The 26,347-nt window shown below is 41.3% G+C and overlaps 2 protein-coding genes across 4 annotated transcripts in view; one reads left to right on the top strand and one right to left on the bottom strand.

Annotated features, from left to right (window-relative positions):
* sobpa (sine oculis binding protein homolog (Drosophila) a) overlaps nt 1-2,343 on the bottom strand; it is a 56,165-nt gene extending 53,822 nt beyond the window's left edge. For all 3 annotated transcript variants that reach the window (XM_039602891.1, XM_031746162.2, XM_039602892.1), the window contains exon 1: nt 2,040-2,343. In XM_039602891.1, coding sequence (XP_039458825.1) covers nt 2,040-2,135 — 96 coding nt within the window. In that variant the 5' untranslated portion in view covers nt 2,136-2,343. The remainder of the gene's footprint in view (nt 1-2,039) is intronic.
* Nucleotides 2,344-7,780: 5,437 nt separating this feature from the next.
* pdss2 (prenyl (decaprenyl) diphosphate synthase, subunit 2) overlaps nt 7,781-26,347 on the top strand; it is a 35,341-nt gene continuing 16,774 nt past the window's right edge. Inside the window, exons 1-3 of the mRNA XM_031746166.2 lie at nt 7,781-8,262; nt 17,330-17,464; nt 25,006-25,204. Of these exons, the coding sequence (XP_031602026.1) occupies nt 8,012-8,262; nt 17,330-17,464; nt 25,006-25,204 (585 nt within the window). The 5' untranslated portion in view covers nt 7,781-8,011. The remainder of the gene's footprint in view (nt 8,263-17,329; nt 17,465-25,005; nt 25,205-26,347) is intronic.

Genomic DNA, 26,347 nt, shown 5'->3' with positions numbered 1-26,347 from the left:
GTTTAACGGGCATGACACCTCTGCGAAACATACAAGACATGTCAATTCTGCTGAATCCTGAATGATGACCCGTGTCACAAAATCTGTCATCTAACAGCAAAACACAGACCTGCAAATAAAACATCATTTCTGACTGATGACTGGCATCATATAATTACTTGGTCAAAGTGATAAATTATCAGATGAGACATTCAGTGTGATTTTTTTTTTTTTTTTTAATTTGTGTCTTTTGCGAATAGATTTTTAGCCTGATAGCTGTCGTCTGAAATAATGACAGAACTGACAAAAATCAAACCTAGACTTGTGCTACAGAATTTGACAGGAAGACACCTCCTTCTGCCTAAAAGGCAGCTGGGAAATATTAAAAGCTCCTCTGAGAACACCTTTAGTACTAAAACTAAGGAAATTTCTCCATGGAGAAAACCCTGCCTGACACACCCCCCACACACCCGCCCCTACCACCACCACAACCCTGCATCCCTCCCTTCTGCCATCAGGACCAGACAGAGAGAAAGAAAGAAAGAGAGAGAGAGAGAGAGAGAGAGAGAGAGAGAGAGAGAGAGAGAGAGAGATGGGTTAACTTTATTCTTCCTGAGAAAATGTGTTTCATTTCATCACAAAAAAAAAATGTGCATTCTATTATAATTCTGTTACTGCGTGGATTCTCCTTCCTCTAGGCTTACAGTGAATTTTATCTGACAAACAAGGACTCTGAGAATTAAAAGTGAAGGCATGCATCTGTTCAAGCACATGCTGACAATAACAGTAGATTGCACTGGTTTGAAATTGTGCAAAATTATTACAGTTTACTGCTCCATTCTTATGCATCTTTGACAGCTGCTTTGTTATCAGTAAAGTGCACATTACCCTCTTTGTACAGTTAAAAATAATAATAAATAAATAAGTGAAGCAGTGACACGTGAACGCGGCGGGTATTTTGGAGGGGTCTACATACAAAAAAGCTCTTTTCTTTTTTCTTTTTTTTTTTATTCCAGGGTTGTTTCAGGACTCGCTCAAAGCCAGCACCCTCGCATCTCCTCTGACAACCTAAGAAAAAATTACAATTTCCGCAGTTATTCTCGGTGTGATTACCTGCACATCCATCCCATAACAGTGAAAACACCGGGTGCTTCTGCGTCTCCGGCCAGATGTGTACAAACAATGAGGAGATGTAGACAAAGCGGACACGCAGCCTGCCTCTGTCACACACACACACACACGCCACGAGCACTTTTTTTTTCGCTCCATAATGAACCACACGGAGCTCACGGCTCAAATATCACAATGTGTACCGAGCAAAGAAAAAAAAATAGAAAACACAGGAATAGAAACAACGTGTGTTTGAATGTCGACGGGGGAGAATCGTGCAGGTCGATCCCGGGAGACAATGTGCTCTTGTCGGGTGCGTAAAGCTCACAGACGCACATCTGGATCACACGCCTCTGGGCAGCTGGTCAACACACTAACACAAGCACACACACAAACGCGGGCATACAAAAACATCTCCAGTCAGAGACAAACCCACAAAAGCATCGCGGGGAAACCAGTGTTCCCCCATTGATTTACACTAATTATGCACATTGGCCGCTCTCCCCTGCGCTGTAGTGTAGCAGTATTAATAGTAATAGTAGAAGCTCTGTTGACGCCTTCACTGACGCACTGGATTTTCCATTAACTCTGGGTGAGCCATGAAAGGCAGGGCACACAAACAGATAGATTATGCCATGAATTGAAGCGACAGTATTCCTCCACTGACTCAAAACTTAATAGTAGAGGAGTAGCTGTGAATGGGTGCCGCATCCATTGTGCAAGGCGGTATTGGCAGGCTGCGCTTAGAGCCTGGCGTTCAGCGTGGATGTGACAATAGAACTTGGATAAATCAAAACATGATAAATTAAAGTTTCACTATCACGCAGCCAATTGCACTTGAGTGCATCGTATTTTCTTTCACTGCCTGGCTAGTGCTTCAACACACATGCACGCTCCTCACAGCCACTCCACGCGTAATCACATGCAGCTGGGCACAGATCCCCCTTTACCTTCATCTCTTCATTTATTTCTCTTTTCACTGGGTGAGCTGGTTTTCGGCTTCTTTTATTTTCCGGAGGTCTGCCCTCTTTTTCCATCTCTGCCATGTTTTCTCTGTGATACTTCTGTCAATATTTGCGGTGAGGAGGGGAGAGGAGGGGTTGAGAGAGGCAGCTGTTTACAGTCGCCAGACGGCGGGTGTCTTGCAGCTTTTCAGCGGCCCGTGTGACGCTGGTGATGCCGCCGAGGGCTTGCGGTGCCCGGCTAAGTCAGCCATCTTCTGCCCGTATCCTCCACGGTCCGTGCGCCAGTGGTGAGCCGCCTCTGTGAGTCAAAGGAGAGGTTGAGTGAGGGGAAAAAACGAGACAGGGGGAGGGGCGTCCGCTGAAACATTATATGACGCGTTGATGATCAGAGGTAGGCTATTTCTTCTCGCTTTCCCATGGAGTGCAATCAGAGCAGTCACATCCACTTAGCGGTGCTCCCTCATGGTGACAGTCTGTAACCAGCAAACAGGTGCCCCCACACAGTCCTCCAGCCTTTTCAGGGTAGCCTGCTGTTGGTCATAGCAACATTCAATCATGCTGTTAGTTGCCAACCCTTCTCCTTCAGTCATTTAACACCGCAAAATCAAAGTTTCAGTGCGTAGGAAGAACTGAGCAAGTACAGTGGGTGGAGAGCTCTGTGGCGCTTCAGCAGGTCGGCCAGTGTTGCAGGGGTTCAGTAAAACTATGTCTTTTTGATTTTCTCTACAAAGAGAATTTTAGTGAAAAGTGTGGAGCAGGTGCATAAATAAAATGTGTGTGTGTGTGTGTGTGTGTGTGTGTGTGTGTGTGTGTGTGTGTGTGTGTGTGTGTGTGTGTGTGCAGACAGAAGAGAAATGCAGCGTGCTTGAAATAAAGTTTCCATCTGGACCTCACAGTGTTGCTTTTTCTCACTAATTTCTCAACATGCAGAGGACCAAATGAGGCCACGAATTGTGTCATTTCCATTTACTTTTATTTATATAGCAACAGTTCACAACAGCGGCCATCTCAAGAGGCCTTATAATGTGACTCTATAATATTAAGATCTCACTTCCTCTTCAACAGAACCAAGCTCACTGAGGGGAAGACACATGCCACGACTGGTTGGGGTGTGAAGAGAAAGAGTCCACAAACAACAAACAGGACAAAACACAAACTTGAGATGGGGAGAGCTCAAGAAACCCTCAGTGCATCATGGGACGTATGCCAGCAACTTGAGCCCTAAGCAGCATAACTAAGAGCTGGTTCAGGGTAAACAAATCCAATCCTAATTAAGCTTTATCAAAAAGGAAAGACTGGAGCCTAATCTTAAAAGAAGAAAGAGTGTCTGTCTCCTGAACCCAAACTGTGAGCTAGTGCCAGATTAGAGGGGCATGGTAGCTGAAGAAGTGTTCAATCCCCATTGCACTTATGGGGAATTCTTTAAATATAGCTTTGATATCCTTGAATTGGCTCATTAACTGACAGCTGGGATATGCTCCAGAATAGATATATGCATGGATATAGCACAGCACAGCAGCAGTCATCTCCAGGTAAATGCCCCCCAATGGTCAGATGGTCTACAAGCAGAGCTTGGCGACAGTGGTGGTACACAGTAGCCAGAAGCCAGCTCGGGGAGGTGTGGAAATGTGCTGCAACTCAAAGACAAGAAGAGCACAGAGTTTCACTTAGTTTGAGGTTTATTCTGATTACACCTGTTTGCAGAGACTTGAAAGATTCACGAGAGTGATACTACAGAAGTCCCACAGGACATTTCTCTTTCCAATACAACTGTGAGCACGAGTCCAACGGTTTAAATGTAAATCAATTCCAGAGCTGATCTATAGAATGTGGTTTCCACTATACTGATCAATCCTGTTTACTGCAGTTGTTCCATTACCGTCCAATATTCTACAGTAAAAAAAATCTGTCCTAATAAATCATGGTAGGCCATATTGATTGAGCCTGATTGTTTCAGAGGAAAACATGTATCAGCTCAGTATACACATTATTGCATATACTGTGCATTCATGCCGGTACATGCGGTTTGTTACTGGCCTTGCAAAGCTCTTTAAACAAGACAATGTGACTGAATGTTTATAAATGATGTTTTTTCCTCATGTCTAAAATGCATGATTTTCTTTGTCTCATACAAAACTGATCCAGCTGCATTTACTCTGTGATTTTTCTTTGAATACAAGACTCTGAGGTTCATGCATCCCTCTGCCTTAAAGTGGAATTACAATAAGGGAAGCTGCTGAGAGTGCTGCTGCTGCTGAGGCTGCTCGTGGCATAGTGACACCCATTTGAGCCGGAAAATCAGCAGGAACAGGAGCTGTGAACCGTGATGTGGGGTCAGGGTGAGATGACTTGTGTGTTACAGTGCATGCTCTTGCCATGCCTTGCAAAGTGGCAGCTCAGCTACATGACAGGAGCCCTTTCTTTAATGTGCTCCTCCAGGTTTACAGCAGTCTGGTTTAGTGTAATTTAAATCTAACACTTTGAAAAAGGGCTACAGTCGAAGTGAATTTCTGATCTTACATGTAAAATCCACAGCAGTGTACACCCTAAAGCAAATTACTGGACTTAAGGGTACATGTGTACAATTTTAAGGTCTTTTAACATCTGGTCTGTGTTTGGCCCAATGTAAACCAAAATTCCGTAAAATTTCTAGTCTTGGATTTTAAAATTATACCTTTATTTAAGATGCATAAAAACATTTTATATAACTGACAAGTTTAAGTCTTTATCAGTCTGAACTGTCCACCCATATCTGAGCTCACTGACTTACTGACTTCATGGTGTCTTAGAGTCAGCTTTTTAAATCATATTCTATTAGTTCATTTAGATTTTTATTTACTGAACTCTTTCTTTTTGTTTTATTTAACTTTTTTCTGTTTAATTGTGCTACTTTTATTTTGACTTATTTAGCTTTTTTGTCTTGTTACATTGTATTTTATTTTATTGAGCTATTCTACTTTATTTGAACAGTTTTAAATAGTTTTGGGTTAAAATTCCAGCCGATGTAACACGAGAATATCACAACTTTTGGATAGATAAAGCATCTTATCCAGATTTTTCATGGTCCTTTAAAGTATGTCCTGTCTAGGGTAAAAGAGAAGTACCTTAGAGGGTACAGCCCAAATGTATCTCTAAAGATACAATAATGTACTTTATTTTCTCAGAGTGTGCAATCTTACATGAATCAGTAGAGTTCTGGTACAAATTTGCTAAAACTAAATTTGATCCTAACCTTTTTTGCTCAAAATCACCAAAAGGAATACATGGCTCAGTTACAAAGTGCAGTTTCCTACTGGCTAAACACAAGAACGTTGTATCCGTGTGTGTTTTGTAAGTGTCTACAGTAAAAGAGGATGCAGCTCCGTGTTGCATAAGCTGTCCTTGACAGACTTCTCTGCGGTCCTGTTATAAGCAGATGGAGGAGGATTCAATGAAAGCTTTGTTAAACCACTGTGGCTGTGAGGGCATTACCTTATCACACTGTGGAACGGTTATATAGTCACAAAGATTGGGTTACATGAACTGCAACATGAGGATGCTCACTTTTCATTATTACAGTTTGGATTCAGTTGATATTTTCAAGGGGTTTTCCTTAGCTGAAGTACGTGACATGACATTTAAATTCATGGTTTTCTTATCTGACATTTGCCTGAATACAAACACATAATAAGTTAGGGAAGACCTAAACCACAATTTAACCAAAAGTGAGTGCATAGTGGCCTAAAATCTCAGGAAGTATGTCTTTAATTTGCTGTAATCTGACTGAATATGAAACTCACAGCTGTTTGAAGCAGGAGCAAAATAATGTCACTGTCAGTTAGAAAGAAAGAAAGAAAGAAAGAAAGAAAGAAAGAAAGAAAGAAAGAAAGAAAGAAAGAAAGAAAGAAAGAAAGAAAGAAAGAAAGAAAGAAAGAAAGAAAGAAAGAAAGAAAGAGGGTTGCTTTCTTACAAAACTGAGGAGAACTGATGTTCTCTAATGGTCACACATTACATATAAAACACATTAAATCACAGAGCAGTGTTGCCCTCATTCAGCAGCTTTACAAATGTGTATGTAATAACATCCAACTCAAATGGAAAGCAGATGGGCCCTCACATTAGCAGACCACAGACACTGTTCTTTCTGCTGTGCAGAGACCTTTTTCGATCTTTGCTCACTTCTAGATAACACATGTTAATGATAACTTAACATTTTGACAGTTTACAGTTTGTTTTGCTTGTTTTAAAATAATTGTCTCTATATATTAGTACATTATCTTACATTGTTTCAGGCTCAACTAATTAAGTAATTTGTAACCTCTGGATTTTCATTTAACAAATCCAGAGAAAAACAGGAATGGTTGTACTACCTTGATTTCCTCCAAATAGAAAAATCCATCTGATTGATGTGATCTGGGGAGTTTGGTGGCTGGGTCAACAGCACGTGGTCTTTGATATGTTCATCGAGCCATTCCTGAGCATGTTTTGCAGTCCTGCACTGGGAGGCTGTTGCTGTTGGGGAGTGCTGTTGTCATAGATGTGTGTGGAGGCTTTTATGGTTAAACAGCCCACAAAATATTGAGCTATCATTATGGAGAGTGACGATAGGTGTTTAGTTTAAGTGTTAAAGTTTAGTTTTGATTAAATCGAAAACACTTTTCCTTATTTGGTCAGTAATTATATTTTACTCCATTCTGCTTCAGTGTCTTCATTCAGACTAGTGAAAAGAAACTAAGTAACATATTCATTTACGTCTGTCAGTTTCACTGGCCAGCATACATTCCAGTTTGATTCCTACCAACACTCTGATGGTCTGTATTTACTGGTTTGCTCACCTGCTTTTCTTATCCTGGATTATAAAACATTTTCCTCTTAAAAAACAGATGGCTGCTGACAGCAGTGCAATTTTTAACAAGTGACCAAAAAAAAGATTAGATTATTAATTACACTATAACAACGACAAGAACAACAATAATAATAATAACAATAATAATAGCTCACCTCTGTATGCTTATATAAGATAAAAGTATTTAATTTAGGAGGAAAAAACGGACAAACTTACCATAAAAAACAGCAAATTTGAGAGACAAAAGTGTTAAACGAAAATAATCTCAACACATTTATAGTAAAAACTAAAAAAAATGTTAGTCAATGAACAATATGGATTTTTTTTCCACCACTGACTTTTGGTGTTTTCATTATTTATTTATTTATTTATTTATTCATTCATTCATTTATTCATTTATTCATTTGCTGCCCATAAGCCAATTTCAGGTGAGCATCTCAAAATTCTGACTCACTAGGTCAAAATTTCGAGTTACATTTCTATAAATTTGAACTTACTCAAAAGGAAGTGGAAAATTGAAGATACTCAGTAAAAGTAAAACATTACTGACTGGAGTTACCTTTGTCTGGCAGAGGCAGAAGCTTCTATACAGTTCATTCTGTACGGTTAGGTTGGGTAAGAAAATCTCACATATCTACAAATTCAGTGACTCTAATATGGTGCTATCAGTAATATTTTACTGTCGTCACATGTAGGGTCTTGCCGCTGAATAAATTGTGTCAAAATAAAAAAAATATTATGATATATACTTACCTTGTGATATTTCGATTAAAAAAACCCACAAACTTTTAAAATATCCCTTTTTTTAAAAGGAGTTTGGTTGGGCGTGCTCTCTGGAGCAGGGGCGTGGCGGAATGTGAGAACAGCCCTAACTACGTATTTCGACGTAACGTATCACGTGTGTAAAAATGGCGGCTTGCAGTGGCAGGTCGTGGGTAGTGAAACACAGCTGCATATTCTGACTTTGACATTATGTTTGTTCAGTTTCGAGATTAATTTTTACGTATTTTTAAACGCGGTTCGGTTTAATGACATGTGGCAGCATTAGCGGTTGAATGAGCGGTTTAAACGTGCAGTAGCTGCTGTCAGAAGCAGCTGTGGACTACGCGAGTGTTTTTAAGTAGGAGAGAAGATGTTTTCACCTTCTTGGTCACGACTGTCCTGCGTGGCTTTGTCCAGCCGAGGAGGTCTGAGGACGCTGAGTCTGTTCTCCAGCTCTGGATCCTCAAACTGGAGCAAAGTTGTCTCCGATGCAGAGAAGATCGTGGGATATCCGACCTCCTTCATGAGCCTCCGCTGCCTCCTCAGTGACGAGCTGAGTAACGTTGCCATGCACCTGAGGAAGCTGGTCGGCACTCAGCACCCTCTCCTCAACACTGCCAGGTAAGCACCGGGGTCACCAGGTCCCCATAAATACAAAGAAACACAAAGATAGCGAGTTTATTATAGATAACTGCAAAAAATAAAATAAAATCTAGAAAATGCAGATAGCTAAAATACATTAAAAACATGATGTTTAGGGAAATATAGGAATAAAGTGCGTACTTTCAGTTTTAACTAGAGGGGTTTAAAAACAGTTCTGCATTTCAGAGCCTCAGATGTATTTAGACGAACTAACATACCTTTAAATAAAAGCATTGTTTATTTTCTTGTCGTATCTTTAGCAGTCAATGACCTGCTGGAGTCTAGAACCTATAGAAATCACCATATACAGCATTTCCTTCCTTTAAATGCTTTACTGCTTGTTTGTGGGTCTCTCTGCCCTCCGTTTTGTATTTAATAACTGTACAGGCATGCTCTCTTGGGTTGAGATCAGGTGACTGACTTGGTCATTGAAGAATATCCCATTCTTGGGTTGCTTTTGCAGTGTGCTTTGGCTGATTATTGATTTCCCCCGTGGAGCTCTGTCTGATCAGCTCTGCAACATTTGGCTGAATCTGAGCAGAGAGTGTAGCCCTGTACACCTCTGAGGTCATGCTTCTCTTCTGTACACTTTAGTGACCTGTGGTGCTGGCAGGTATACATGCCCATGTCTACACCATGTTTGACAAATGTGATATGCTTCAGATCTTGGTCAGGCTCTTTTAGGTGTTTTCTGTTAAGGTCTAATGTGGCTTGCCTGTTCTTGCGTGTAACCGGTGGTTTGTGTCAGGAATGTAGACTGTGACACGTCCTCCAGAGTGTTCTTGACTCAGATGTTGAGAAGATGTTTTTCTGAACCAAGGAAATTCATCAGTTGTCCACTTCAGCTTTCTTCTGTGGTCTTAGACATTAAATCTAATCCAGAGATTTTATTTTATTTCATTAGTTTGCAATGAAATAATGATGGGACAGTCTCAGCTAGATTTTACTTGTGTGAGCCAACTGTACAACTGCACTTGACCTCATATATCCTCGTATATCCTTTCATTACTCTGTCACCCTCAGGCTAAAGAGCAGCTGACCACAATCAGCAGTTATTGTTTGGGGTTTTTTTTGTTTTTTCTTTCAGTCAAGCAACAGCCGATGCTATGAGAGTGGAGTTTTATTATATGTATTTGGAAAAGTGCATACACATAAATTTTGGTGCTTCATTCTTTACATTTTGATGCAGCGGTGCAGGGAGGACTCACTTATGATTAACAAGGCTTCAGTCTGTGGTCAGGGGTTTGAAAGTGTCCATAGTTCAATGTGAATACTGATAAGTAAAGCCAGCTATTAGCCTGTTTATTTTCCAGCTTTGACTCCAAGACTGGCGGATGCGAGGAAACATATAAACTGATACTAAATGCATTACTCTGATTGCTGTTCTGTGTGTCTTACAATAACAGGAATTAGGTACACGTGGCATGATAGTAACTGTAGGTTCTTCTGCTAAGAAGTTTGGCACAGAAACTAGCCTCGACTCTGAAGTGTGGAGCTCTCTGCAGGAAGAAACAAATCAACCCTCATAACAATTCAGCAGAAAATTTGCTGTATGTGAAGAGAATGGGCCACTGGCTGAGATTTAATAAAAATTGAGTTCTTGTACAAAAGTGTTTTTGGGCTGAATTTGGTTCATGTAGTTGCAAGAAAAAAAATGGAATGAGCAGGATTTATTTGATGACTTAAGGTGCAACGCTAAAATTAAACATATTAAAGATTTAAACTAATAGAAATCACCCCGAAATTTCGCTGGTTGATTACCTAAATAGAGGAAATATATCTTTGTATTACAAATTTACTAAAATTGTATGTGCAACTATTGCACTGACATATTTTTTTATCTAGATATGTGCTAATTTTGATAATTTTGTAAAACATAAATCAGGTGCAAAAGTTGTTTTTCCAGTTTTTTAACGTGTTTAATTCAAAGATTTTTACGGATGTATCACCCCATGAATCAGAAATGCCAAAAAATGTCAATTACTACAAGGTTTTTAGGCATAACAGCTCTTATATATAAAGCTCAGAGTGATTTTATATACAAAAACCTCCATAAAAACTTTTAAGAATATAGGCAGGAAGGAAGAAGTTTGTGTTGCGAGTCTGTGCCTCTTCAACCACTCCAAGTCTCTTGTCCAAACCAATTCAATTGTGTTCAAACGAATTTCTTCATCAGATCTTTTGGATATATTTTCACACATGCATACTTCACCCTGCCCAATGGACATTATCGCTCCTAAATTTATTAAAGAGATTCTCCCTGCCATCTCCCCCCGGCATCTCTCTATTTTCAATCAATCCTTTTAATCTGGCTGTATTCCACATTACTTTAAAACAGGCAGGGAAATAATAATTATAGGCCAATTTCCAAACTCTTGTTTATTTCCAAAATCCTTGGCCAAAGCTGTTGCTCGTCAGCTTCAGCTTGTTGAAGGAAACAGTATCTTTGCCCAATTCCAGTCTGGTTACAGACAAACTACAGCACTGAAACCCTGCCTGAGCCTGGTTGCGATGGAGGTTTCATCCTGTTAAAAGGGAGTTTTTCCTTTCCACTGTTGCTAAAACTCTTGGTCAAAGGAGTTTTGTTTCCTTTTTGTTTTTTGCCCATAGGTGTGAATGCAGGGGTGAATGTGAGTGCGATTGGTTGTCTGTCTCTGTGTGGTAGCCCTGCGACAGACTGGCGACCTGTCCAGGGTGTACTCCACCTCTCGCCCTATGACAGCTGGTATAGGCTCCAGCGCCCCCTGCTACGGGGGTTAAGCAGATAAGCGATAAGTGGAAGTGAATGGATGGATGGAAAAATGTCACTGCAGGACGTAAAACTTAATCCAAACAGTGAAGCATGGTGGTGGAACCATCCAGCTTAGGGTCAGCTTTGCTACTTGAGGCTGTTGTGCTTAGTAATTACTGAAGGAGGAGAAGAGGAAAGCGGTCCATGACCTGAAGCTTAGGAGAGGTTGTCTAAGTGAGGCAAGAGGATAATGATCCAAAGTTCAAAAGAAACGTGTTTTTAGAGTAAGAGTCAGAGTCCTGGTCTGAAGAGGGCTGTTCAATCAAGACATTTCAGACACACTGACGAACTGAAACAGAGTTATAGTAAAAACTGGGCTAAAATTTCTGCTCTTCGCAGTGCACATCTCACAATGAAGGTTGTTGCCAGTAAAGAAGGTTCTGTAACTCACTAAATTGAAGAATTGACTCTGTTTTTCCAACCAGCGAATTCAATAAAGACACAAAAATCACAACTGTGTGATTTGCAACTTTACTTATCTGGCTATAATAAAGATTTATTGTAGATGAACCACAGACAATATTCTCAGTTCACAGTCTAAAGACTTACTTAACTTTTTTTTTTTTTGCAACAGTTTATATGGTGCGAAAGCAAGCTCAGAAATGTGTTTATCCTTCATTTACTTCCAGTGAAGGATTTTAGAGAAAGTGACTAAAAATGCTAGACACTATATTATCCCTCAACTTTATCCGGGGAGTTGCCTGAACTTTGCTTTATCAAAAGAAATCAGGAACAGCACTAAGGAAAGAAAACAAGAAGAGTCCTCGAACTCAATCCTGCCATGCGGACGGGTGTGTTGGAAACAGGAACCCAAGGGTGTAATAACCTATACACCTAAATCTGATATGACAATCCATTTGGGTGTTGTAGCAGCAGGGGGTGGGGAGGCTGTGGGGGGGAGGAGGGGTGTAGCAGACCTCTTGACAGTCTGACTCCTCACTGTCAGCTTGGGTTGGCTGGTTCGTATTTCCCTCTGTGTCTCCGCCATAGACGCACGGCAGATAAAAATATCCACAATAGCAGACAGGCAGACCCTCGTGGAGTTGGGTTTCGGTTTTTCCTTTCCTTTCATTCTCAAAAACTGCAGCTCAGCTAACTTCACCCCAAAGTGTGGAGTTACAGCGAGAGGACTGCAGCCCAGACAGAAGAAACTTTATTTGCTTTAAGGACAGTCCTTGAGAGTTTGACTTCGACTAGAACTCCCTTCTACTGGCTTCTACTCTTTGCCTGTGATCTTCAGCACCCACAGTGGGCATGACTGAAGGGTTATAACATAGTGTACAAAAGAATGGATGAGACAGACGGAGGTCTTTTGAATAGTCCAGAGCAAGAGAAGAACTGCTGAAGAGACAAAAACACTCCCAATAGCAAATATGTGAACAAGTAGCTGCTGCCCGTGTTTAACCTTCAAATGTATTTAAAAAAAAAGACTAATTTGTGTTAAATCAGAAAAAAGAGGCTAGTTTCCATTTTGCATAGCCTGCAGATTTTAGATGAAAAATGTGTAAAACAAGGACTAGTGACTGATCATTTTGCAGTAGCACTTTCTTTTCTGTTCTGTTTGTTGCAGTATCATAAGTGCCCACTGGGATAAATTAGCCGAAAAGGCTAGGAGTAGTGTTAATAAAACTAGCTGATAACTTGCTTCACTCTATCATCCAAATAACATCACTTCTGATTCTAAAAAAAACCCCAAAATGCTAACGTTGAGTCCAAAATCAACTTTACCATTAATGCAGGCTTTGTCCATTTTTTATATACAGTCTATGCTGTTACCGCTGTGCATCCAGTCCCAGCACACCAGTTAATTTATTTTCTTCCACTTATCCAATTCAGCATCACAGGGGATCTGGAGCTTGTCTCAGCTATCAAAGCGTACACCATGGACAGATCACCAATCTGTCACAGGCCTAACATATAAAGACAGAGAACCATTCACACTCACATTCATTCCTATGGTCAATTTAGAATTGCCAATTGGACTATTTAAATTAATTAAAATTTACACAGATAAATGCAAAATGACAAATAAAATGAATGAGATGCTATGCGGAGTTGTTGTGAAATTTGACAAAACATTGAAATCTGCCTTATTATTTTTATCCATTAAGTTTGGTTGTGTATAACTTAGCAAGAGAAATAGTTTTTAATTCTTCTCTGCTACGTTTTCCTGATAATTTTAAACCACTGAGAAGAGAAAATAAAACATCAACAATTGCCTCTTACCTGTCCCCTTTAGAAACTTATTGTTATTAGTTTTTGTACAATAGCTTTGGGATATTTCCCTTTCATCCATCCATCCATCCATCCTCATCCGCTTTATCCGAGATCGGGTCGCGGGGGCAGCAGCCTAAGCAGAGAAGCCCAGACCTCCCTCTCCCCAGCCACCTCCTCCAGCTCATCCGGGGAACACCAAAGGCGTTCCCAGGCCAGCCGAGAGATATAATCTCTCCAGCGCGTCCTGGGTCTGCCCTGGGCCTCCTCCCGGTGGGACATGCCCGAACACCTCACCCAGGAGGCGCCCAGGGGCATCCTTGTCAGATGCCCGAACCACCTCAACTGGCTCCTTTCGATGTGGAGGAGCAGCGGCTCTACTCTGAGCCCCTCCCGGATGGCCGAACTTCTCACCCTATCTCTAAGGGAGAGGCCAGCCACCCTTCGGAGGAAGCTCATTTCTGCCGCTTGTATCCGCGATCTCGTTCTTTCGGTCACTACCCACAGCTCGTGGCCATAGGTGAGGGTCGGGACGTAGATCGACCGGTAAATTGAGATCTTCGCTTTTACACTCAGCTCCCTCTTCACCACGACGGACCGGTGCAGCGTCCGCATCACGGCAGCCGCAGCACCAATCCGTCTGTCGATCTCCGGCTCCCTTCTCCCATCACTCGCGAACAAGACCCCGAGATACTTAAACTCCTCCACTTGGGGCAAGAACTCATCCCGACCCGGAGTGGGCACTCCACCCTTTCGGCTGAGAACCATGGCCTCAGATTTGGAGGTGCTGATCCTCATTCCCGCTGCTTCACACTCGGCTGCGAACCGTTCCAGTCTTGAGCTGGAGGCCCTCACCGATGAAGCCAACAGAACCACATCATCCGCAAAAAGCAGAGATGAGATTCTGAGGCCACCGAGTGAAAGCCCTCCGCCACTTGGCTGCGCCTAGAAATCCTGTCCATAAAATTATGAACAGAATCGGTGATAAAGGGCAGCCCTGGCGGAGCCCATCACCCACCGGAAACGAGTCCGACTTATTGCCGGCAATGCGAACCAAACTCTTACAACGGTTGTATAGGGATCGAATGGCCCGTAGCAATGGGCCAGACACCCCATACTCCCGCATATTTCCCTTTCATACTATGAGTATTTACAAAAGTGCAGACCTAAAAAGTATATAAAGATGGGCCAAAATTGGTGTGAAGGAACAGAAAGAGGATTAGTACTCTTTCTTAAAAATTATTGGTGAAAACTTCAAACACTATGGTTCAACTTCTAATGGTAATTTCAGCATGTGGTATAGGTGGTCATATTGATTAAAATAATACACACAATAGTTTGAAAATGTCACATTGATCAAACCACTTTTTGTCTTAAAGAATTTTTTCTTAATTCTAAATGCAGAAGGATTGTGCATCACAGAGAGTCCAAGAATCAGTGGATCCTTTCAGGGTTATTAAAAGCAGCTACACGTTGTGCTTTACAGTGAGGAACTGCCTGCTGTACACCTCACTTTATGGAAATATGAGTCAAATCCTGGAAACCGGTTTAAACTGTTGGTCAATACTCTAAACATATCATCATCTTAATGTATCTGCTGTGCACTATAGAGGCGGATGCATTGCATAAAATCTGTTAAATTCTGGCAAACTGGGGGGGAAAAGGCAGACACAGGATCAATACGACACCACATGTGAGGTCATACATTTGCATGCATTAATCCCTGCCGGTACTGGACGGTGGCTAAAGTTCCCGAATTCCTGGGCTGCAGTAGCAGAGCAGAAGGCGTGGTGACCTGTTCGCAACCCTTTTAAAATGACAGCAGCCCATTTCTCTCTTTCTGCTCCCGCTCTCTTCTACCACATCATCTTTTTGCCCCACCCCCTTTGCACCCTTTGCAGGAGGGCGTTTGTGATTGATTGATGTATGCTGGTGCGGATGGTGACATAAATATTAATCATCTGCCAACCTCAGGCCACAGGCTTCCCTGGACTCCACAGCTTCATAATTTTCGCTCTCTGGTCGGTTTAGCTCAACGGGCCGTGCTGCTGCGTTCATCAGCGCCCCGGTCTCAGCAACTATTTTCCAACTGGGAAGAAATTTAAAGTAGCCATAAATAAATCTCCTGAGCTGCGATGAAAGACAGCCCTGTACAGTGTCATCATAAATTTCTGGAAGCTGAGGTGTTTTATGTGATAGGGGTTTTTTTTTTTTTTTTTTTTGGAGGGGGAGAACAAAGCTCGGGGGCATTTTTCCTCCCGGTAGCACAACACTGTGAATCACTCTTCTTTCTTTCTTCTGTCATCTTTTCACGCTTTTCCATTTCTGTCTGGCCTCTATTCCCTTCATCTCCCTCCGTCCCCTCCCTCTCTTCATGCTCCATCTCTCACATCCACTATCTGTCTAGGGTTCCTCCGCTACCACCGCCACCCCTTCCCCCCTCTGTGGCGCAGGGGTGGGTCAGAGAGGGTGGGGGCTCGAGGTTGGTAAGGCCGCTGTCTGGGCTTCGAACAGAGGGGGGCGTGGCCGCTTGTCTGCCTCGGAGCCCCTAACGAGAGGGTGATTCATGGCACAAGGGGCTCCCATAGGGACAGGATTAGAGGTGCTCTGTCTAACCGCTCCCCAGAGAGACTAAAAAGATATTTAATCTGCCCACCACACAAGCAGCTACCACTGGCCTCTGTGTGTTTGTGTGTGTGTCTTTGTGGGTGTGCGTGTGCCTCTGTGAACATCTCAGAAGATTGTTGGCGCAGGGGGTGGGAATACCACGACCACCTCCATCACCACAACCCTTCAAATCCAAAAGAAAAAAAAGTCCTGCAGTAAAAAATTATCATTTTTTCTTGTTATTTTCTGTGTTGAGGAATAAAGTTTAGCAGTAACTATAAATTAACATGGCATTAAATGAATATGCAGAAGTGCGATACTACTGCTGCATGCAATGTGCAATATTTTGAAAAGGTCCTTTGATTAAATTTATAATTATTTCATTTTTTTTTACTGTGTATTGTTGGATAAATAACACTTCTGATCAGAGAAAAAAAATATGCTGCATGTATGGGTGTCTAACAGTAGGCATATGAAAAATATGGTCATCTCTGAATGCGAGAGCAGACCTACTGTTCAGACCTCTGTTTTTGCAGGGCAACCAATGAGAAGAAGGGTGACCTTAGAGGGAGGAGGAGCTAAAACATCTTATTTTAGACAAATGATGAACTGAGAGAAATACCAAGACAAATATGGATTATTCTGACTCAAGCACATCTGCTTTATTACAGTAGATAATAAGACAATTACTGCTCTGTTTTAGCTGTTTAAACTAATAGTTTATTTGCATATTATTTAAGGATTACCATCCCATGCCAGTTGGACATAATGCTTTATATTCCCTAACTTTAACTTTTACTGCTAAGAATTAACCAGAGGTGGACTGAAGCAGGTATTGAGGTTTTTCCATAGCAACAGTTGGTTGCCAGGTCTGTGTGACTGGGGTTTAGAAATTATTTTTCCGGCGACTGCCATCAACCACCTGCAACCAGTCGGCGAGTACTCCCTCAAGATAGTGGCTTCCAGTTGGTCGTAGATAGGTTTTTAAGCCTGTGTGATCAGAGCTTTTCACTCATCATTGTCACACGTCGAAAATGTAAGGCAAGTTCACATCACGTGGTTATTGGTCACATGTCTGCAAAACATCAGTAAGTGAAGTAAGCATAAGTGGTACCTGCTACATCCTCTTGTGAGTTTGAATATGGCTGGTTGGCAGAGGTCTTTTTTGGACGTACCTTTGCCTGCGTGGGGCCTCCCAGCGCTCTGGCTTCATCCCAAACTCATGTATTAATTGGTGATTCTAGATTAGCCGTAGGTGTAAAAATGGGTGTGAATGGTTGTGGTCTGTGTCTGCCCTGTGATAGACTTCCAGCTGGTCCTGACTTCACACTCTGTGTCTTTGCCAAAACATTGCTGCTTTTGTTGTCACTACACACAATGAAGAGTGCTGCATGTGAAAGGCAGTGCTTTAATGCTGATGCTATTTCTTTGCAGAGGGTTCGTCTATGACAGTAAGAACAACCTTCAGATGAGGGGACTGGTTGTCCTGCTGCTGTCTAAAGCCGCAGGGCCAAGTCACACCGCCTCCGATCTCCTAGCCCAAGACATGGTCAGCGGCATCTACCCCAGGTAAATCACCTCAAATCGTGACACTGTTGTGATAATTATGTCTCTGCTTATTAGTAATTAGATTTGGTTAGCAAATATCAATTAAAACACTCGTGTCTGCTTTTTTTTCTTCATAATACATAACATGAAAACTGTAGCTGGTTGTTTTTCTCATTGAAGGTTAAATGTTCCACCTTCATTTGCAGTTGCATGGCTGCTAAATCAAATCTGTAACCACACACAGGCAGCCAGGCTTTCACTTTTCATGTATGTGCTGTTCGGGGGGAAAACAGTGGGCAGTGTGAACATCTGTAGCGATGGATCGTAGAGCCATAAATGTGCGTGGCAAGCCGAGCGAGAAAGGCGATGCCACTTTTGTCCCTGCTACATGGCTGCTGAAGGATAAACAGTGAAATAAAATCCTCGTGTCAGGTAATTCTATCTCGTCCTCTGTGGTTATCCTCCATATCAATTCCTGTAAATGAAGCACTACATCATCCTGTGAATATGATGAAATATGGAGACAATACAGGCGCAGTTGCAAGATCAAGTGTTTTATATTGTATTCGGTTATATTTAGATTCCGGGTAATTGTGAGGGGAAATACATTAGGGAGAAATTTTAGCCTGAAAAATGTACATGCGGTGTAAAAACTTTTGTTGATGAAAATTTGATAATAACAAAAAGTAATTTTTTTTGGTCCAGGGATGGACAAGAAATGTGGCCAAAGAAGGGAAGGGGAATTCTGTAAAGGCTCACGATCACTTCTCAGTCAGTGTATCATGAGCTCAGCGGCCTCCCAGGCATCAGTTGAAACTATAGATGGTGTAAAAGAGAGACGCAGCTCCTGGGACTGAAAAGTGAAGCCACTGCTGCAAAACCTTAAACCTGCATTTTTGTTAATGCCCAACAGGGGGAGACTCCGCTAGTTGCAAGAAGATTTCGGGTTGTATGGAAGTCTGTGGAGAAACTGTGACCTCAGTAAATTTGAGGCTTAGTCTTTGTTTGTGTGTTTGTTTTTCATGATGTACTGGGGAAAAAAGCCATGAAGCCCATTATGTAAATTAAGGTCATTGTTAAGGACTTTACACACTGGACACGTAAAATTTGTGAAAATATTATTTTTTAAATTTAATTTAATTTGTTTTATTTGTAAAAATTGATTAATTAAGATAAGAATAAGTGTGTCTAAAAAACCAAGCTCGTTTCAAATTTTTCAAACCCAAATAAACAGATCTGACCAATCAGACCACACGTACTGGTACTGAGCACACAATGATATGGAAATAGTAAAATATTACTGTTTTACCTTGGACACACAGCTAGACTCTGCAAACAATAGCTCACACAAACAATAGCTTATTGCAAAAGCGTTCGTAATACAGCTTCACCTCCTGGATTAAACCATGAAATTTTCCCTGCTGCTGCCTTCTCCTGAGAATCAGATGAACACAGAATCTCCATTTCTTCCTTTTCTGGTTTAGAGACACCAGGGCCAGGAAAAAAAAACCCAGAAAGAAACACCAGGACCAGCTCGTCATTGCTCGATAGAAAAAGAGCAAATGCCAGTTTATAGCCAATGAGCGTGCGGTGTGAGGCTTCACAACCGGACTTGACTAACAAATTTAGAAGAACAGCTAATACTATAAATAATTTAAAAGCTTTTAAGATAGGGAACAGGTGCAAAGATTATTCAGTATTACTGTTTTAGCTTTAAATTGATATGTCTGCTTATTAAGTTGGGCTAAGCCATTCATCACTGTATTCTCCATGGTGGAATTGGGAATTAAACTCCCCACTGTCACTGGTCATGAGAGGTGAAGCTTATATTTTTAGGCTTACATATGCCACAGCCCAGGTAGTATTTAATAATATCATATTCCAGTAACGTTTGGACCAAATCCTCCATCCTCTTGGCTGCCAGAGGCTCTGGGTTTACCACCTTGCACCCAGGTTGTATGCACTCTAACCAGTCATCCCCACTGGGTTGGTCCCAGTTTGCCACTGTTAATAATTTAAGTGTCATTGCTTTATAAAATGTTTTACAATGACATTCATAATTCACACATGGTGGATTAAGCTACGGTTAAAGCCACAGCTGCCCTACTATTGAAAAGTAAGATTCGCACCATCGGATTCACCAGTAGGCGGTAAAAGTTTGCCCAAGGACACAGACCAGGACAGAGGGCGGGGATGAATCTGGCATATGCTCTTCCCAACCCCTAGCACGGTTAAACTTTGAAATCATCATAAAATTTATAGACATTCATAATTCAATTAATTAGCCATTAAACTTCTCTATTAGATGGAGGATTGGCAGTTCATATAAATTTGCTCCACAGAGTATGAATCTGGCATAGGTGTTATTAATCATCATATTGTTTCAACAAAATTCTTTAAAGGGAGTTTTCAGCCTTGGTTTCAGAGCAATCTCAGTTGTTTAGAGTTCTTTAAAATGAGCAAAAAGCCTCAGAGAGCAGCTGCAGACTGTTAAGTCTAAATATGGTATAAATGAAATTAAATCGCTCAACAAAATCACAAACTTAACACGTAGCAGTTTATTTCACATATTTAAATATAAAGTGTTTAATGTGGTATTCATGCTATGATGCTAAAATGCTTTAGGCAGCGCTCCACAGTCCTCTCAGGCTTCCACACACACATCAACTAGCAGCATGCAGCTCAGAACAGGGGTGTGGGTGTGTGCCAAGTGGTTTCCAGAAGTGACTGCTGTGTTTGGCGTGGCTATGCGCTGGGAGCCTGAAAGCCTTCTTTCTTACTGCAAGCTGGCACATGTGTGCAGTGGAGCCGCGTCTGTGCAGAAACATCCTAATATTAGAACTAATTGAAATAAGCCAGGCGTCGTGGAAGAGCTCGAGCCCAGCCCCGTTTGGTCTGCGAGGCCGAGAGTTTCTACACAGCCACCTCGTGTCACATCCCTGTGACACCGGATCACCAAATCCAACACACTGCATTCCCTCACTCAAGTGATGGATGGTCCGAACCCAAACACACACACACACACACACACACACACACACACACACACACACACACACACACACACACACACACACACACACACACACACACACAGAGCATGACTTGATCACCTCATTTGCACTATTTTGCCTCCTCTCCCTCTCTCTCTTTCTCTGCCCCCACCTCTCCTGAGCTCATTAGCACCTCTGCTGATGGCGAGATGGAAGGATGGAGGGAGTCAGGGTGGGGCGGGTTTGGGGGGTGATTGAAACCTCCGGGGGATGGTCTCCTCCCTCCTGACAGGCAGCATTTGTAAAACATTTCCCACTCTGCTGCCTGACACTGATGATTCACCAGAGCACCACCATGATAGATAGATGGATGGATAGAAACACAGGCACATACATGTACAGTCCAACTTGTACCCACCACACCTCTTAATTTTTTGTGACAAATGAAAGCCATGCCACTGTGCATCATGCAGGCCGTGTGATGGACAGGCCACCTCTTTAAATCGCACACAGGGACGCACACAGATCTGCAAGGCAGTGTTTGATGGCGAGGCAGACTGCGGAGGGAGGAAAATGGAACAGAACAGTCAGGACAAGGGGCGTGGCGAGGGGCGTTACACCTCTGCAAGATGGCATCGGTTGCTATGCAACTGGGCACCAAAGCTATTTATACATCGGCCCCCTTGTCCCCCTTTTTCCTCCCCAAGCTCCACTGCTGCTGATCAGGTCTGGCAGAGTGGAGATTTGGAATTTGTATGCACCGGGGTTCGACTGATAGGAGGGTTCTGGTACTTTGTGCAGGAGTTTCATTTTGGGTTTCTTCATGTATATAATCAAAATAAGCATCCAGAAACAAACCAATACAAAAAAGCACAAACTAAAAACTGCTCTACTCCCACGAATAAAACATCAAGAATATTTGTAGAAAATACCTGGGTTGGATAAATACTGCGTGAATTATAGAAATTATTTTTGTCTTTTTGTTCACTAAACTCACACCTGCATCATCATTCAACTTGTCCACTGGTGGAGGTCTTTTGTAACGGTCAATGTAGCAGAGATGAAAAATGCTGCTGTGGGGATGTGAGACAAAATAAGGTGGAGGACCAATCCATGCCCAGGTCTGGGTCTCCACTGACAGGTGATTTAACTTCAAGGACTTCTTGGTAAGTTCTGAAAATCTTGCCGTAGCTTGATATAATATTTGTGGATTTCTGAAGAATAAAAAACAACCTACATCAGCTCTTTTACTCTAAATGGGGCAGTGATTTTCAAAATGAGCATTATCATGAAAAAATTTGTGAGACAAGCAATTAAGACCATAAACTTATCAGAAAGTAATCAGGAAGTGAAATGAAAAGTGGGGTTGTTTTGCCCACAGACCTCTACATCTTTTTACTTTTTAAAAATTTTTTTTTTTTAGGTAGGAGAGTCGCCCCCTGCTGGTGGTTCAGGAATTAAAGTGGTTTTAAGGAACTTCGATGTTTTAAACCAGGAACAAAATCAGTTTTCCTGAAATACTTAAAAAGACTTAAGTTTTTATTCGTCTATTAACATGATGGGTTTTTTTTGCCCCTTTAAAGTTAAGGAATTTTTTCTTGTGTAGTCTACTTTGGAAAATCTGTTAAAATACATTTTTCTCAGATTGTTACTTTTACTTGAAACAATTATGCACTGAAATAAAAATAATAAATTCACATAAAGTTTTGTTTCAGTGTTTCAAAATAAAGAACAGCTGTAGATCCTCACTAATGTCCTGAAAATACTACATATGTCACTATGTTTCAAAAACTGCTAAATGAGTTTTTGTTGATTAGCTGATCATTTACTAATCTTTTTATCCATTAATGTTGAAATTTAGTGTGGTAATGTGTCTCGATTGCTAAGTTGTTGTTTTTTTTAATTAATTAACTTAGTTAACTTAAACTGACATTGCTGTCCAGATATTTTATTCATAACCAAGCATAAAATGAGCTGCTTCATTAAATAAAGTCACTTTAAGGTTGGCCAAATAGGCTCTGAAGTGAGAATCATAAAGTGACATTTTTAAAGCCGGCTACAGCAGATAAACTCTTGTATATTGATTTAACCAAGACTAAAAGGCTGCTTTTATTTCTGTGTCAATGTCCATTTGTCGGGCATCATATATTGTTTTGCTGTAGCCCTGTCGAGCTTGAGTAGACGGTTTCCTGGCTCTCTCTTAGTTCAAGCGAAAAAGCAAAGAAAAGGGTCACCGTAAGATGACTTGGAATAAATTTTAGCCTATTATTTTTGCGATCCAGAATCAGCCCCGGCTCTTTTTCTTGTTCCTCTTGTTGAAACAAGGAGTCTTCCTCGTGCAGCCCACCGAGCGTAGCCATCACTTCGAGGCACCTTGAGAACACGAGCCTGTCAATCTGTTAATTTCCTCTTATTTAAACCCTGAACTTATTAACTTCTCATTCTGTGTTGTTGCTCTGCGTCACCGAGCAGAGAAACCAACCAGACAATGGGTGTGATTGAGAGGCAAAATAGATGACATTATTGAATTTTAATCACATCTTTTCCTTCACCGTCGTCGAACACGGCAATTACCTGGCTACAAGTGTGTGTGTGTGTGTGTGTGTGTGTGTGTGTGTGTGTGTGTGTGTGTGTGTGTGTGTGTGTGTGTGTGTGTGTGTGTGTGTGTGTGTGAGTCTGTCTTTAGGAAGGAGTTGAAGCTCAAAGCCGACGACCGGCTCATCAGGTCCTCATGGCGGCTGAAAGAAGGTCGTAAGTGGCTATCAGTGCACCCGACCCTGTCTGGATGGATCCCTCCTGTCACAGCATGGCGAGCTCCTTCCATATGGAGAGGGGCCTAATTATCCCCCACCAATGACTGAATCAACATTTGATTATATCCTCCCCAAGGCTGCGCTGAAAGGCTCTATTCAAAGACCACGTTTATGTCTTTTCTCTCATAATCAAGAAAGGCTGTTATTTGCTAATGATAAGCCTAATTTCTTTTTTTAACACAACCACTGACGTGCTGTGCAGCAAAATGTCTGACATATCTGCTGCTTTATGCCCTTGAGGATACTGACTCCGATTTTAAAGGGGACCTATTATGCTTATCCATAATTTATGTCATATATTTATACAGCTACAACAGTGGATGCTCTTATTAAACATGGCCAAAGGTTCATATAATAAGATCAGCGTATATAGCTTGTTTTCAAACATTTTTTCTACATTTGGATCTGTAGGCTGTTGAAGTCGGGAGATATACCTAATATTGTTGCTCATCTCTGGCACACTGACCAGGAGGGGCAACCAGTCAGGGTAATAGTGGCTTAAAGGGAAAAGGAAGGAGGCCGAAACGGCTTGTTTCTGACGTAGACTGTATATAAAAGAAGTACTTAAAGTTGAATTGTTTTTGATGGCCAGCGGGGGGAGGGGGCTCCTCAAAAACCAAAACATCCATTTATATAGAAGCCGATGAACCCACAGTATCTCAGGGGTTTCAAATCTTGGTGGTCTACGGCCAAAATTCTTCAGAAATAGATGTAATAAAACATTTTTAATATTGGACCACTGGTTTTCATGATGTGCTACAAAAGTTTGTAATTACAACCAGAAATGACTAAAAAATGCATTTTGACCCTTAAATTGTTGGGATTTGACCTTCTTGGATTTGACCTTCTTCGTGTAATCTGTCTAAGTACAGACTAATGATTAACAAACTTCTGTGCGTCTGAAAGGAAAAGCATGTGAGATAATAATATCTGCGTGGTGCCCATCTGACTTTAATCAGTATTGGAGCTCAGAGTCGTAGCTTACAGAAGGGGAGCCTGGAGAAAACTTTGAAACACGAAGCGATAGTGCCAACAATGCAATCACTGCAGTGACTGCAAACACATCTTTTATTAAATTCAGTACAGTTTTTTTATGAATTGATCTAAAGCTAAGCTAAACTGCTAATATAGAGCTTTATTAATTTTTCTCCACAAGTGTCTTAATTTGTTACATAATAAAGAACAGATGAGAAGACATACGCTTGTAATTTATGATTAAAACTCAACTAATAGCCAATCAAGTCAGCTTTATTTAAATAACATTAAAAACACAACAGATGTGAAAGTGCTGGGCAACATCTGCAATCAGTTGTTTTAATCATCTTATTTGGACTTGGCACATCAAAATCAATGAGTAATGGCACATTCTAAAAATTAGTCCCATTTAATGGTTTTAGACACATTTTAGAGAACCCTCTCTTTTTATAAGTGTTTGATTGAAGTGAAAGGACTGCAGCTCCTGAATATTGATGCTTTATTGGCTGAATAGATGGTTTTCCTTTTCTGAACATGGAAGATCAAGAAACCCATAAGTCCTTTGTTTTGACCGATTTCTTTGTGATCAACTCACCTCTGCGGTAATGCCTGAATGAGTTTTCAAACTTTGCCGACTCGAAGACAATAAAAATGTTTCTGTCAAAAAGCTCTCTAACTGTCAAACCTCGCGAACGCCTCTTTTAAAAGCTGCTGACGACAAAGCTGTGATTTTTAGATTTATTGTTGGTTTTTTTTTTGGTGGGGGGTTTCTGTCTCACAGTCAGAGGAACCTGGCAGAAATCACAGAGTTGATCCACACGGCCTTCCTGGTGCATCGTGGGATTGTTAACCTGAAGGAGTGGACGGTCTCAGACGGCCCGCTGAAGGACATGCAGTTTGGGAATAAGATGGCTGTTCTGAGCGGCGACTTTCTGCTCGCCAATGCTTGCACGGGACTGGCCCAGCTCAACAACACTAAGGTATCCTGTCCGTCACTAACACTTCTCCTGAGAAATATTTGACCTGACATGACTGATTTCAGGGGAAGGGCTGTCTCAGTATGAGCCCTTCCAGGTCCCGAGAGCCTCACGCATCAGTGCCAGACTTTATACCAACGTCTTTTCTCTCAGTCATCTCCCTGTAGACATGAAATGTATTTAATAAAGATTATTTTGGTAGTTATGTTACTTCTTTTTCAAGGTGATGCAATCCTGATATTCATCTATTTGTACATCAAAGTGTTAATCTGCTCTAGTGTCATGTTTTTCATTTTGCCTGCTTACCCCTGCCAATTCCTTTCCTATAGTCCTTTACATCCTGTCCCAGGTGGTTAGGGCCACAAGATGATTAGAAAGCCTAGCTTCATTCCATACCTTTGAATCATCTCCTAATGTTGTTTTTGATTAACGTCAGCTTTATCGGTTGAAGAATCAAATAACCGACCAGTCTGTTGACTAAAGAAAATGGAAAAGGAAAAAATTCCTGAAGAAAAGCTTGATTTGTAGTCCTGTGTTGAACCTGGGCTGAAAACCAGAGCAGATCATGTTGGACTTGGAGCTAATAAATATTAAAGAATATTCCCTTTTACTGAAGTGCTGGAGAGAGAGAAAAGACTCAAAATCAATTGAATCTAACCCAGATCGCTAGAGCAAAAAAAATGAGAGAAAAAAGCTTTCTGCTTTTGCTTTTCAGTAGACTGTTCACATGCCGTATTACTACCAAGTGGATCCATCACAGTCATGGTTGCGTTGCCAAAATGCGAAGCTATATTTCTATATTTCACTTCAAGCTACAGCACAAGTTGCGACATAGGACATATGTCTAAGGATTTCAAGCATTTAAATCAATAACTGTTCATTTAGATTTTTTGTGTGCACACATGTGCTTAGTGCAATGAACCTTATATTTTTAAATATCAGAGCTTTGCAACTGTGAGATGAAATGTGTTCATTGTGTTTGTTTGACGTGACACAAACGATAATCGTAAAGACAGTGGTTTACCCATAGGGCACCTTTTAGTTAAATCAGGGCTGTCAAATTTATTTTAGTTCAGGGCCTGCAGACTTCTTCAGATTTTCCTCTTTTGTTTTAGTGTAAAGTACAAGTTCCATGTGAAATGTTCA

Source organism: Oreochromis aureus, linkage group 19, assembly GCF_013358895.1.
Source record: "Oreochromis aureus strain Israel breed Guangdong linkage group 19, ZZ_aureus, whole genome shotgun sequence".
Lineage (NCBI taxonomy): Eukaryota > Metazoa > Chordata > Actinopteri > Cichliformes > Cichlidae > Oreochromis > Oreochromis aureus.
The sequence above is the reverse complement of the archived record's forward strand: the minus strand, read 5'-3'. Positions and strand labels throughout refer to the sequence as shown.